This window comes from Vanellus vanellus (genome assembly GCF_965231255.1).
Source record: "Vanellus vanellus genome assembly, chromosome: 5".
Lineage (NCBI taxonomy): Eukaryota > Metazoa > Chordata > Aves > Charadriiformes > Charadriidae > Vanellus > Vanellus vanellus.
Window position 1 is genome coordinate 12,818,598 of NC_138910.1, and position 13,688 is coordinate 12,832,285.

The 13,688-nt window shown below is 44.4% G+C and overlaps 1 protein-coding gene across 1 annotated transcript in view; it reads left to right on the forward strand.

The window, feature by feature from the left end:
* Positions 1-360: 360 nt before the first annotated feature.
* The window catches only part of ADCY5 (adenylate cyclase 5), a gene marked incomplete at its 5' end in the record, with an annotated part of 226,166 nt that continues 212,838 nt past the window's right edge, over positions 361-13,688 (forward strand). Inside the window, one exon of the mRNA XM_082483464.1 lies at positions 361-1,374. Within this exon, the coding sequence (XP_082339590.1) occupies positions 361-1,374 (1,014 nt within the window). The remainder of the gene's footprint in view (positions 1,375-13,688) is intronic.

Consider the following 13,688-nt stretch of genomic DNA (forward strand, 5'->3'; position numbering starts at 1 on the left):
GGGCGAGCTGCCCTGAGGCGGGGGCGTCCCGGCCCCGGCGGTGCCGAGCTCGCTCGGGGGTGTAGAAGCACCGGGGCCGGCGATGGCGCCCGCGCCCGCCACCGCCGCGCTGCCCTGAGGGCCCCGCCGGGGAGACCCCGGCTCTGGGGGACGCCCGGCCACTCCGGGGCGTTTGCGGGTTTTGCCTTTTTTTTTTTTTTCTTTCCTTATTTTTCTTTTTTTTTTTTTTTTTTTTTTCCCTCCCCACCTTCCCCCGCTGTCTTTTGGGGTTTTCTCCCAGCTGCTCGTCCTCTGTGGCGGGGGAGCCCTCCGTGCCTGCCCGGCAGTTGTCCCCTCACCCGCTGCCCCTTCCCTCAGGGCATGTCCCGGTCCAACAGCGTCAGCCCCCCGGGCTTCGGCGGCCCCGCGCCCTGGGCAGGCACCGAGCAGCACCGCTCGGCCTGGGGCGAAGCGGAGGCCCGGGCCAATGGCTACTCCTACCCGCCGCCGCCTCCCAACAGGTCCTCGGGCAAGAAGGCCTCCCGCATGTCGAGCAGGTGGAGGAGCGAGGAAGACTATGAGCCCCAGGCTAGCCGGAGCCGCGGGGAGAGTGGCTGCAGGATGATGAGCTTTAGGTCCAAATCTGCCTGGCAGGAGCATGGTGACGACAGCCGACGTCACCGGTCCCGCCACCCGCCCGGCAGCGATTCCCCTGCTGCCCCCAACAATGCCAGCCCCTGGCAGCTGGGGGAGCAGGGGGAGGTACGGCCCCGGTCTGTGGAGCTGGGGCTGGAGGAGAGACGCATCAAGGCCAAGATTGAGGAGCTGGAGGAGGAGGACGGTGACGAGGGGGACTCCGAGGCGGCCTTCTCCATGGGCAGCTGTTGCAGTAGCCTGCTGCAAATCTTCAAGTCCAAGAAGTTCCAGTCGGAGAAACTGGAGCGCCTCTATCAGCGCTATTTCTTCCGGCTCAACCAGAGCAGCCTCACCATGCTCATGGCCGTGCTGGTGCTGGTCTGTGTGGTCATGCTGATCTTCCATGCCGCGCACGGCCACTATGAGGTATCCTACGTCGTGGTGCTCTCTCTGGCCATCCTGCTGATGGTGGTGCTGTGCTTGGTGTGCAACCGCAACGACTTCCACCAGGACCATATGTGGTTGGCGTGCTACTCTGTCATCCTGGTGATCCTGGCGGTGCAAGTGGTAGGGGTTCTGCTGGTGTGGCCCAGGAGTGCCTCGGAGGGCATCTGGTGGACCGTCTTCTTTATCTACAGCATCTACACGCTGCTGCCGGTGCGGATGAGGGCCGCGGTGATCAGTGGGGTGGTGCTCTCAGCTATCCACCTGGCCGTCTCCCTCAAGATCAACGCGGAGGATAAGTTCCTCCTGAAGCAGGTAGGTGAGCCCTGAGCAGTTCGGGTGTGTGCTCGGCAGCCCCCACCTGCCTGCCGTCTTGAAGGGTGAGGAAAGTAGGGCTGTCTGACTTCCACGGGCCTGCCCGATGCTGGAAGGCTGATGGGGTTTTCAGCTGAACTCCTAGGTTACCTGCTACGAGGTGGGATGTTGTACAACATGGTGGCTAGCCTGTGATCTTGCTTTTTTTGATAGCTGTGGTGTTTCCTTGTTGCTGCTTTCCATTAAGGCTCTAAACACTTAAGAAATGTGTCTTACTGGTTTCCCGTGACCACGACTCCAGCGCTGTCGACAAGCCAGCCCTGCTAATGCCCTTCAGTTGTATTTAGTGTAAACAGCTCTGCCCTAAGCACACCTGTGGAATGGTATCCACGTGTGCTGCTGTGTTACTGAGAAATGTGTGGAAAGTCTTGCCATTTTTATCAGCTAGAGGTTATCCTTGTGTGTCACTCCCTAGCCTGAGTTTGGTGTCAGAGCAGCGCTTGCTTAGGCATCGGAGAGCATGCTCCACGGGAATGTGGAGTAAGCTTTTGGTTTAACAGGAAGGTATTTTGCTCTGAGATGTGCTGGAAATGTCTATGGTGAAGAAGCCCAGAGTTCATATACAGCCAGAAAAAAAAGTTTTTTTTTTTTTAAAAAAAGTATAAATGCAGATTATTATTTAGCTGTGATATCATGTTGAACAGGAGCAGTTCAGTTCACGGGAACAATAAGACTATTATTGAATGCATTACAGTGCAATTTTTAATTACCATATCTGTATAAACAATGGCAATACAAGGCGCCACTCTTCTCAAGCGAAGCAAGCAGCCTTGGCGCTCATGTGCTTTAAGCTTACCAGACACCTTGGCAGTCGGGAAACCATTGACTTAAAACGCTGCAGCTATGTGGTAATCGTCATCCTTCTGATGAACAGGACTGAACAAGGATGAACCTATCACAGAGTCAGCCCTGACGCTTGTATGTAACCGGCGATTGTTTATTGAAATCAGGTGTTTGGTAGCTTTGCAGCCCTATCACATAATGCAAAATGAAGCCTTGCGCTTGCAGTGCCTGCCTGGAGTCTTACTTCTTGAGTTGTTTTGAGTTCCACCTATTGCAGTGCCAGGAAAAGTTGTAGGGCTTAAATAAAACTTTGGTAGGACAGGGCTGTCACTGCTCTGCTCTGCAAAATAGCCCATGAAATCACTCTTTTCTCCCCCCAGCCCAGTTAAGCCTGCTTGGACAGTTTCTGGCTTTGTTCTTGGTTTGTTACAGATATTTTTATAAACTGTACATGGCATATTTTTCTTATGCTTGATATAAATGGCTTTTTGTGCATTTCTAGCAGAGCACAGACTGTGAGCAGGACAGTTGCTGTTTTTCTGCTTGACTTGGAAAAGTTTGCTAATGGCCTCAGCTTTTCTTCGCTGGGGCTCTCTCTGGTCCTGCAAAGCCTTGTGTGTGCTATTAACTTCACAAACTGAGACTTGTCCTATTGCATTCAGTGTATTTGGAGACTGTATTCTTACATATGAAGGCAAAGCTTGGCATGATTATGTCCAGAAGACTTAGCAGTCTATTACGAGCAAAGTTCAGTTTGAATGGTACTAACGAGTGCATAAAATATCGTTATGTTTGGAAAGTGTTGGTAACTGTGTTTAATGGGAAGGAGCCTAAATCACAAAGGCCAAGTGACTGACTCCCTCAGTAGAGAATTTGGGATAATTACAGCTGCTTCCCTTTCCAAAGGCAGCAGGGTTATTTGTAAGAGATTGGGCTTGTGTATAAATGTGCACTTGTCGAAGGTAAAAGCATGGGCAGTAGGTGATGGTACAGTATGCACAAATCTGTACATTACACAGTTGCTTTCCCTTTCATACTAGCATTGGGTTTTCCTGCAGATTGACAATAAACATTCCATTCATGAGGAATGTCTCAGGAGTACTCTTACTTTGTTTTCAAAGGCAAAGTATCTCTCCATATTGCCTATTTATTTTTTTCTACTAACACTAAATGCCGGTCTCTGTCTTGCTGTGGTCTATGTTGGCGTAGCTCTGGCTGAATTCAGTGGGGTTGTGCAAGGCCAAGAATCAGATTCCTTGCCCGTTTGCATATGAACATGAGCTGGTAGCTCTGGCTGTCTGATAGAAAAATCTGTTTCTGCCGAGCACATCGCCTCACAGCTATTAACAGACCTTTCTCACTGGGGCTGTATCTTGTTGCCATGGAAATCTGTTGTGTTTGGCTCTGCCCCACTGATACACACTAGCCCAATTTTTTCCCCCATGAAACAGGGGTGAGGGTAGACAAAGACCAGATAAATCAAGAAGAGGGGGTTAAGTTGTGACTGCCAGCGTGAAGTCACTGAAAACATCAGCCTGGGTTTTGTGGAGCAGGAGTGGATGCGAATGCATTTGTGACTACGTGACCAGATGGTTCTTTATCCACGGCAGTCATGGAAGAAAGGATGGTTAGGATGTGTATCCCCTTTCCTCTCTTTTTCATGGCATTTTTAGCCACCATACTTAAGCAAGTTCTTCTTTGTGTAGGCTTTTTTCTTTTAATCTTCTCCAAGTTGTTTCCAAGCCAGGAAAAATCATGCACTCTTGTTATGATCCACCAACATTCAAAGCTGGGTGACTCTTGTGTAGACTCCTGAGCATTTTTATGAGGCTCAGGAGCCTGTTAAAAACTTAGTCACTCCTCTTTCTCAAGAGAGGGAAATTCTTGGTTGTCGGTCCTTTTTTGGAGAAAGGCAACTTGTTGGATTCCCTTGCTGAGGATGCATGATTTTACTGTCTGAATTACCTTTTCCTAGCACTACTGGACTTCCCTGTCACCAGACTTTGTGGTCAGGCTTCATGAAAGGGTTAAGGCAGTCTGCTATTTCTGAATTGGTAAGGGGACAGGAGTAAAGGTAGTTGTGATTGTTCAGTCTGAACTGAGCTGCTTTTTTAATAATTCTTCTGGGGTCACTGGACTTTGGAAGTGGGCTCTGACTTCTGTTTGCTACCTGGAGGAGTGGGCTCTGCCTTTCAAAAGGGTGCCCTGAGCACCACTAGCAAAAGCAGCAGGTATACTTGGTACCTCTGTGAGCATGATTGGGTAGAGGCAATGATCTTGGCTTCTTGAATTGATGTTTGATTCGAGCCAAAAAATGCTAATTAATACCAATTATTGCATTATATTCAAAAGTTATCCAGTGGTGAGGAAGGGGAGAAAAAGAAATTGTGTGTTTGAGAATTTAGTTGCATCCAAAGACTGCTGTTGGAAGTAGAGCACATTAAACATATGACAGTCCACCAACTACAAATCTTGATTGCTTAAAGTTTGTGTTGTTCATGGTCTTTTTGGTGTGTGGGTTTTTTTTTGGTTTTTTTTTTTTTTTTTGTGTGTGTGTGTGTGTACCTGTGATCAATTAATTCTAGAGGCACTGCTTTTGTATTTATTGGGGAGGGGATGACTCCATTTGTCTTCAGGTTTGTGTCCTTGTGTTAGTCTGGGACAGTTTGGATTACAAATGTTTTTCAATGCACACAAGTCTGTCTTCCTTGCCTTGTGTATATAGTGTATCTCTTATTAGGCCAGCCTTTTCCATGCATTGGTTGTGATGCACTTTTAGCCTCCAAAAACACATTCAACTCCAGGATTCACATAAGTACTTTACGTGCAAATGAGACTATCTAATACTTAACTGAGAAAGAAATATATTATTTATTTATCAATAAACTGTCTTGCATTCACGACAAAGATGATACTGAGCTTTGTTCTGTGTTCAGTAGAAACAAACCACCTAGCTGACCCGCAAACTTGTGCAGACGCATGGGAAGAACTTACAGTGTGCGGGTTGCAGATGCTTAACTGAAGTCATGTGAGTAGACCAGCTGCCCTCAGTGCAGATAGTCTTGAGTAAGCACTGGCATTTTTGTAAGACTAGGGGCTAGGGGACAGGGAGTTTCACAACAGAGTTTATTGGGCTCTGAATCAGACTTAAAATGGGATGGGGATTGTGTGTGGGAGTGGGTGGGGGACCAGGGTAAGGGATAAGAATGCCGTATACAACCATAAAACAAACCTGTGGACTGTGGTTATATTTACTCCTGTTTTCCCATCCAAACCTGTTTTATTGTAACTTTCTGAGGTTCCTTGTTCAAGGATACGGTTAAGCCTTTGTAGTTCATTAACTCAGTGTGAATGGGTGACTGTGAACGTACCATGAGAGCAGAAAACTGGGAGAGAAATATTTTTTTTCTTTTTGTCTTGTGTCAGTAACCTCATTGAAAGAGAAACTGAAATGCTCTGATCTCTTTCCTCCCCAAATACTACTGCAAACCTTCTGCAAAGGATCTCTGATAGCACAGTTCTGAACAGCTGCCCAGCACGTGGCTCTTGTTTATGGCACTCTGATTCAAGGCTCCTGATGTTGAGCTCCTTCTTGCTCGGCCCCTTTCCATATGCTTCCATCATAACAACATTACATTGGTGGTACTCATCCTTCGCTTGAGAGCTGTGTACACGTTGGCCTTTCTCCCTGTTGGTCCGTATAAATGGTACATGATTGATCTGCAGCTGCATGGTGACTCTCTTGAAAGTGCAGTATTTCAGTTTAACCATTTCTAGGAAGACGTTGGTCTGAAAACATGTGCAGTCTCTCTATTTCCTTTCCCTACATAAACTGTCACTTCAGTAGGGCTAAAAACAACTTCTTGCTGTAATAGGATATTGACTTGAGTCTTGTGGATATCTTCTAGCATCTTGTAAAGATGCGCTTTTAGATGCAATTTAAATGGCATTCAACAAGAAACTAGTCACATAGCAGGAGAAATAGTACGGTATGTTCCATCTCAGCTGCAGCATGCTTAAGCTGTGTAGGTGATGACTGATTTTGAGACTAACAGAGTCTCAGAAGTGTGTTACTCAAGTCAATGTATTGCACTTTCATTGTCTTCGAGTGGCCTTTATTCATAAAGAAGGAGAGATGAGCTACCAGAAATGCAGATACATCTGTGTGTTACTTTTCTTATGGTTGTTTGCTGCCTGTTTTACTTATGTCCACCTGGGCAATAAATTTGAGTAATATTCATTTAGGATGTGATTTTAAGGCACTCAACCAGACACCGTGTGCCTCAGATGACACTTAATGTCCTCTTCTGCATAAACATTGATATCAGTAGAGCTGCTCGTACAGTAAGATGTGCTCCAGCTCTGCTATCAACTGAAGAATCTGCCTGAGTGGCAGTTTGACTGAAGTTAGTAAAAATTGATGGTTTAAGGTCTTGTTCAGGGAAAAAATGGCAACCCGAAATATTCAGTAACTGTTGCATTGATAGTTGCCTTCTTTAGTGTAGTTCTGTAACAGAGGTAATTAATTAAATCCCTGAGGTATTGTATATTGATTAGTCCTTAGTAGGAATATTGTTTGTATCTCTTGGGAATGCATGTGTTGCTTGAGATTTACAAAAGCATATCTGTTTTTCTTCTCTCCTAAATTACCCTATGATCCTGCCACCTCAATCTCCCCCTCTCTTGCTTTATCCTCCTTCCCACCACCTTGCATTAGTTTGATATTTCACTGTAATGTTCACTGGTACCAATAACTGTTAGATGCACAGCACTCAAACACTGTTACACTAATTTCTCTGCGCTTGTGGATTCTTAATAGGTTTGTTGTCTTGGTAAACTGACCCATTTGACTCGTTTCTCTCATCGTTGCGGTAGCAATCGCAGTCTTATAGCTGGCTTGGATCTTGTTGAATTGAAGACAAAACCTGATGGAGATGATTTCGGTGCATTGCTCTGCCAGATGCACTAATTCTAGCAAAAGGCTTGTCCTGGACATTTTTATGGCATGTTTGAAAAGGTAGGGTGTGCTAGTTCTGTTTATTTCTGGAGAGGTGAAGATATTTCAGCAAAGTGGGATTCATTGAGATGCATGAGGCAGAAGGATAGCTTTCCATGCCCTAATCTTACAAAGCAGTCATTGACTTGTCCTTCAGTGTCCCAGGTTCGATGGCTTGGTTTGACACCAATGCAACCCCTATAATCTGTCAGAGGCCTGTCCAAGGAAGGACATCTTATTTGCATGGTCTTTTGTCATTAACTGCATTCAGATGATTTATAAACCTGAATGGCAGTGGAAACAAAATGCTGATTATTCTAGTGGTGAAGGCTCGCTGGAACTGGTTGTGCCCTCTCAGAGCCTGAATCTGCTCAGCGCTTCCTCAATGCCCTTTTGCCCCGAGTTCACTGTTGCTTGAGCAGCACTGCCGAGGTCTGGGGTGGAAGAAGATTGGGGCTCTGCCCAGATGGAGCATGAACTTTGGGCACCAGGCTGTTCTCCAAATGCATTCAATTTGTGTGTGATTAGCTAATCTTTCAGTCATGCACCATAGCCCCATCTCAGTCTTTTAAGAAAATTAGAACAATTGCTAACTTTTTGGTCGTTGCAGCAGTGGGAATAGTTACAGTCTTTTGGGAATAGCCGGTTTTGTCTTCATATTTTGGTACTGAATATTACTCTCATTTTCTGATCGAACTAAAGAACTTTCCTTCTATCCTGGTAGAAGATGCAATAAAAAAATCTCCAGCAGCAGCTGAAACACCAAAACACCAAGAGATAGAAATTGAAGTTATTTTGACAGCAGCTTCCCTGTATGTGGTAAAGTGGTCCACCCTGTAGCTGGTATTGGCTTTGAAAGGTTCCTGTCTTCCTCTTTTTTTTTTTTTTTTTTTTTTTTTTTTTGGGCACTCACTCCTCCTCCTCCCCCCCTCCTGTGCAGGTGGATGTGGTTCAGAGAAAATGCCCAGTTTTGTTTGGGAGGTAGAGGACAGGGCTCCAAGTTTTGCTAGCCTTGGGCAAGCTTTGTCTTTTAGTCTGCTTTATACTGTAGGATTTACATGGCACCTTGCACAGGTAATCTGTACCCAGAAAACATAATGCGGAGGGAGCTGGAGTGCACCAGAGTCTCCCCCGAGCTTTCAAGCCGCTACATGATTTCATGATGCGCTACATGGGTTTTTTTCATGGCCCAGAGGGGTAGGACAGTGACAAAGTGTGTGCAAGGAATGTGAAGATTCACAGCTTCTGGGAAGTGGGTGGGGTTCCTGTATAACTGCTGTGTGACTTTTTTCATCTTCTGTGAGTCCTGTCTTTTGATGTGGGATATACTCAGTGTTAGTTCCTTCCCTCCTTCTGAAGTCTAGCCTAGTGATCTGAACTTGTGATATCTTGCATCCAAGGGATGCTCTTTCTTCTTTTTGTTTTGACACTGGTGATACTTTACAAAAAAAAAAAAAATTATGTCTTTACCTGCAATGTATCCAGCTGCTGCCAGAAATTTAATTTGATTCATTATTATGGAGTCCTTAGGCTAGGTAAAAACCCAAGGGGAAATCTCATGTGAATGAAAAAAAACAACCCCAAAGATATTAAAAAGGATAATCTAGTTATGAGGGGGTGTGAGAAACAGACAAGAATTTTAATATTTGTCTCCTGAACTCCAAAATGTTCTCGCCTTATCATAGGAAAGCTTGAAGTTTCTAGCACTTAATAAGATCACACATAAAATGGCTGTTAGGCCAAGACAAGAGCCAAAGTGCTTTTTAGCACCTGCAACTGGACCACTCCCAAGGAAATCTGTACTTCATGTTTTATGATGGTGCTCAGTCTTGCCAGCTTCATCGCTGGCAGGTACAGGAATGGCATTGTTGGACAGCTCTGCAGTAGAATTTAGTATGAGATGGTCTTGTTGTGACACTCGGAGAAATGGACTGAACACAATTTAAAGCTCTGCCTTCTGCTTTCAGATTTAAAGCTCTGCCTTCTGCTTTCAGATTTAAAGCTCTGCCTTCTGCTTTCAACCTTGTGTCTGAATATTCAGGAAGGCCTTCTCCCATCAGAAGCCTGGTAGTTAGACAAGCTTGTGAACTGCTTCAGCCAGACATGATCAGTTTTGCACCACAAAGATGATGCGTTTACAAGTGGTAAGAGACCCCACAGTTAAAGAATTCATGGGCAGTGTTGGCATCACCACCAATCGTATTGCTTCTAGTGCCAGGATGGCCTCACTGGTGCTGAGTAGGATTTTTGTTACAGCATTCACTATAGAAAGTTTCAATGTATTGTCAGGCTTTGTTCTGCAAATAAAATATCTTCATGTACTCTTTTCTTCATATCTGTAAACCACTAATGCAATTGCGATGTATACTTACTCTCTTCCCCAGACATAAAGGACACAAATCATGTTTGTGCGTTTAAGATGTTATCTGAACTATCTGTAGTAATAGCATCAAGCAAATCCAGTGTGTGCTGTATGGTCATAATTTCTGGCTTCTCCTACTTCGTAGCAGTAGAAATACCAGAAGAGTATATTTCAAAGCATCTTCAATCCTGCCCTGATTTTGGTTTTAATTCCTCTAGCTAGACTGCTGCTTCTGCAGTTTGAAAGATGAGTTTTCAGATGAAATATTAACCTTCCTTTTCTTTTCATGAAAAGTTTTACACATCCATGCAACACCCATAAAAATTTTTACTGTGAATTGAGCCTTTGTGGTACTGCTGTGCTTGGCTGTCATCCTCCCTTTTCCTGGGAAACTTTGCTTTTGGGAGGTTGAGTTTGGGATTAAAGCTGCTCTACAAATTTAACATACACATTCCACTAGTATCAGAGTGCATCTTTGCAGACGGTAAACAAAGGACTGTGCTGATGCAACAGAGGGGGAATATAAATGAAGAAAGCTTTGTGTTTTCTTTTTTCTTTCCCCCCCAGACATTAGAAATTGATCTCTCAAAGCAGCAACTTAAACAAACTGTTTATTCCTTAAACACATTTGCAGCTTGTATAAGATATTCTGTCTCACTTCATAGTCAAAAGAAAAGGCTATGACATTGCTTGCAAGAATCTGTCATAAAACATTGCTAATGCAGACAGTTCCCTGGCTGTATTTTTCCCTCCAGAAAAAGCCATGGCTCCTTCCCTTTATTCCCTACTCTAGACTAAATGCTACAAACACTCATCTCTGTATCCTCAGACTTGGAAAACTGAATTCTTAGAGCTAGCGGTGTGGTAAGGGACTACTCAAATCAGTATTTCTAAAAGAGTAGTTTGCTGGTAAACCCACAGATGACTGAGCTACTCAGACGTGCTTGCTGAGTGATGAACTCTTTCTGTTTGCTGGGAGGTACCCAACAGCAGCTCTGTGTGTATTCTTGCTTAATGTGTGGGTATTTATGCACAGAATTGCATGAATGGGTGGACCAAGGGATATGTTATTAATGAAGACGTTTCCAACTGAATAGGATTTCTTTTTTTTTCAGGCAGGTGGTTACTAGTAATCTCATAGAGGAAAGGAAGAAATGTGTTGTGGTACTAGGAAAGGAGGATACTCTGCAGTCTGGTGGAAGACCGTGTAATTAAAATGTCAGTCTTGCTCATGCTAAAAGCTAACTGCAGCCTTCAAAACTGTTAAACATGAAGTAGGTTACTCGTGTGGGAACTGCTATTGTGTGGTGAACTCTGGATCTGAAGGCCGGGAAGGACTGCTGAGCTTGTTTAACACTGCTCACTAAACAATTCTTCTCTTACACTTAACGATTTCTTCTGTTCGGACAGTATGGAGGAAAAAACAAAGTTTAAATGCTGAATTGCACAGTATTTGTCAGTTGAAAAAGCAATCTGCAATCATCTCTGAACTGAAAGTGAACTGAACCAGTACTCTCTTCTCCCTTCTTAGTAAAACAGGATTATAACATCCTGGGATGGAACATATTGGGGGTATTTTCCTGCTCAGGGTGGCATCTTCTACTTAAAACGTAACACAGATGGTCATGTTTGTTTGTGAAGGGGCTCTGACATCATGCACAGATTTCATACTGGGTAATTATGTTCTTGCCTTCTTAATTGTTGTTGAATATGGCATTTTTCTTTGCTCCATTGCTATTCTGGACTCTTTAGCAGTACACGATAGCACCATCAAAGAGCTGCTGTGCATATGTGGGTTTTAGTATCATAACTGAGAAATTTGCAAGGCTGTTGACAAGCCAGAAAAATGAGGGAATGGAGCTCAGGCTTGTATCTTCTTAGTCATGTTAGTGTGCTGGAGCAAGTGCCATCCCCCTGGTATGACAGATGCACTGATAACTTTTGAAGGCTACAAAACCAGAGATGATATGGTTGAGGGATACTTCCAAAGGTCAGCTATGCCATCCCCATCCCACTGCACCAAGACTAGACCAAGCCAGCCTAAACCATTTGTGGGAGGTACTAATCACACATCCATCTGAAAAAAAATCTTCCTTTGTATATGACTCTCTGTGGTCACAAAGGTACTGATGTGCTTTCTTGTTTTAGTTTGTTGGTTTTGGTTTTTTTGTGGTTTTTTTTTTTTTTTTTCAAGCAAACATGCAAGCACCACCCTGGGTAGGAGCAGATGGTAAAGAAGAGATGTCCATGACTAGAGCTCTCCAGCTGCTCTTAGGTAAAACTGGCTCCTGGTTTCATTGGTTCACCTATCTTTAGTTCCCATGCCACCCAAAGCCCACAGTTCTCTGTCACAAACAGTACATTTGTATGACATCTGGCACAGCTGGGTCTCATGCCTGAATGAGACCTTCTTGAAAGCATGGCAGTACAAGCAATAAATTTGAAGGTTAAGTGTCCTTTCACAGGCGACTCCCCTTTGAGTGTCTAGTCCTTCTCAGTTGTTAGGATAGGTGTACTTAGTAAATTTGTTAGCACTGCAGGGCTGCTCTGGCGGCTCTTAAAAGTGTATGCTTTTTGCAGCCATGGTCTAAATGACTGTGAACAAATATTTAAGGAAGTATTTCCCAAAAATATTTTAATCTCTTGTTAGGGAAAGTTAGACTGCATTTTTTTTTTGTTTCCTTCTTCCCTAATGTAGATAATGAGTATCTGGCTGCAGTCATGACACTAGAAGTTTGTCCAAGTAATGATGTCTAGGAAAGGTAACCCTGGGTGGATTAGTTAAGACACAATATAGAGACCACTATATAGAGAGTAGTCCACTGCTGAAGTCATCTAACTCTTCTATTTTAGATGCAAATGGACCTAGTTAATTTAATTCCAGAGGGAATGCAAACTAAATAAAGTCATGGTTGTTAAGAGGAGTGTTCATACAGGTTTAAATAATTTTCTTCAATTTATTTTGATGAACTTTTTTGAACAGACCAATCTTTACTGGAATATCTCCAGGGTAAGACTGGAGCTTGTGTACGTCAGGAGTACTTTTATTATTAACTTAGTCCATTGCCCATATATGCCATTTTCTATTAGAAGAGATAGCGTCACCCTCTGTGCTATGTGCTTACTCCCTTGGCAAGGTCTGGGACTGGTTGTGATGGGGACAGAGTCAAGAGAGAGGAGCTTATCTGTCATGTTTGGCCAGCCCTTGGCCCCATTACCAAAGCCACTTCTCAGGAGCCTGGTCACACGTGTCTCCTTGATGTGACCACTTCTCTGCTAGGGACTGCTGTGACTGCTCACGACTCATCCTTCGCAGAGAAATGACCTGCTCTCAAAGCTCCTGGCTTCTTACTGGGGGCTGAGAGTAAACCTTTTCATTGCCAATTCCTTAGCAACTGTATATACTGTAATAAGAGGTAGGTCTAGCATCCTGGGTTGTTAAATGCTGGAGTGGTGGGTGATGCTCTTCTGTGTCTTTCCTGGGAGAAGTTCTCTTGGTGTCTGTCAGCTCTTTCTCTGTTTAAGCCATTTGCAATACTGCATGTACTGTTCAGCCAGCGCCTTGTTGCAACGTGAGTATATCCACTGCATGTCTTCATGGGGAGAGATGCTGACAGCTCTCCGCCTGCCAAACATTCTGCTGGAGATTATTGGAGAAATATTGTGCTTCATTCAAATGGCTGGCGTTTTAACATTGGCTTGCTGGTGGAAACCACCAGCGTTTGGGTCTGGGTGGAGTGGGAGAAAGTGTTGATTTCCTTCCGTTAAAGAGCAAAAGACCTGAAAGGTGCCTTCTGCTCAAAGAGTGGCCTTGGGCAGGGCTGCAATTTCCTGGGCTAGGTTAAACAGCCTTTGAATCTCAATGGCCAGGATACCTCCTTATGCTTCTGCTCTTCTCTGTCCCAGCCAGATTTAACAGGAATCTTACCTTGGTTCAAACCATACCTGAAATCCTTGTTGCTGTGTCTAGTTTTTATTTAGCACCACAAGAAATGAGTTGGAATCTAAATGCGTTCTGCCTATCACCAAAAATACCTTTTTCCCCTCTGGCCACTTGCAAAGTGCCTTTAACTCCCCTCAGGGCTTTTCTGCATGAAGGGACAGCTGGTGTAG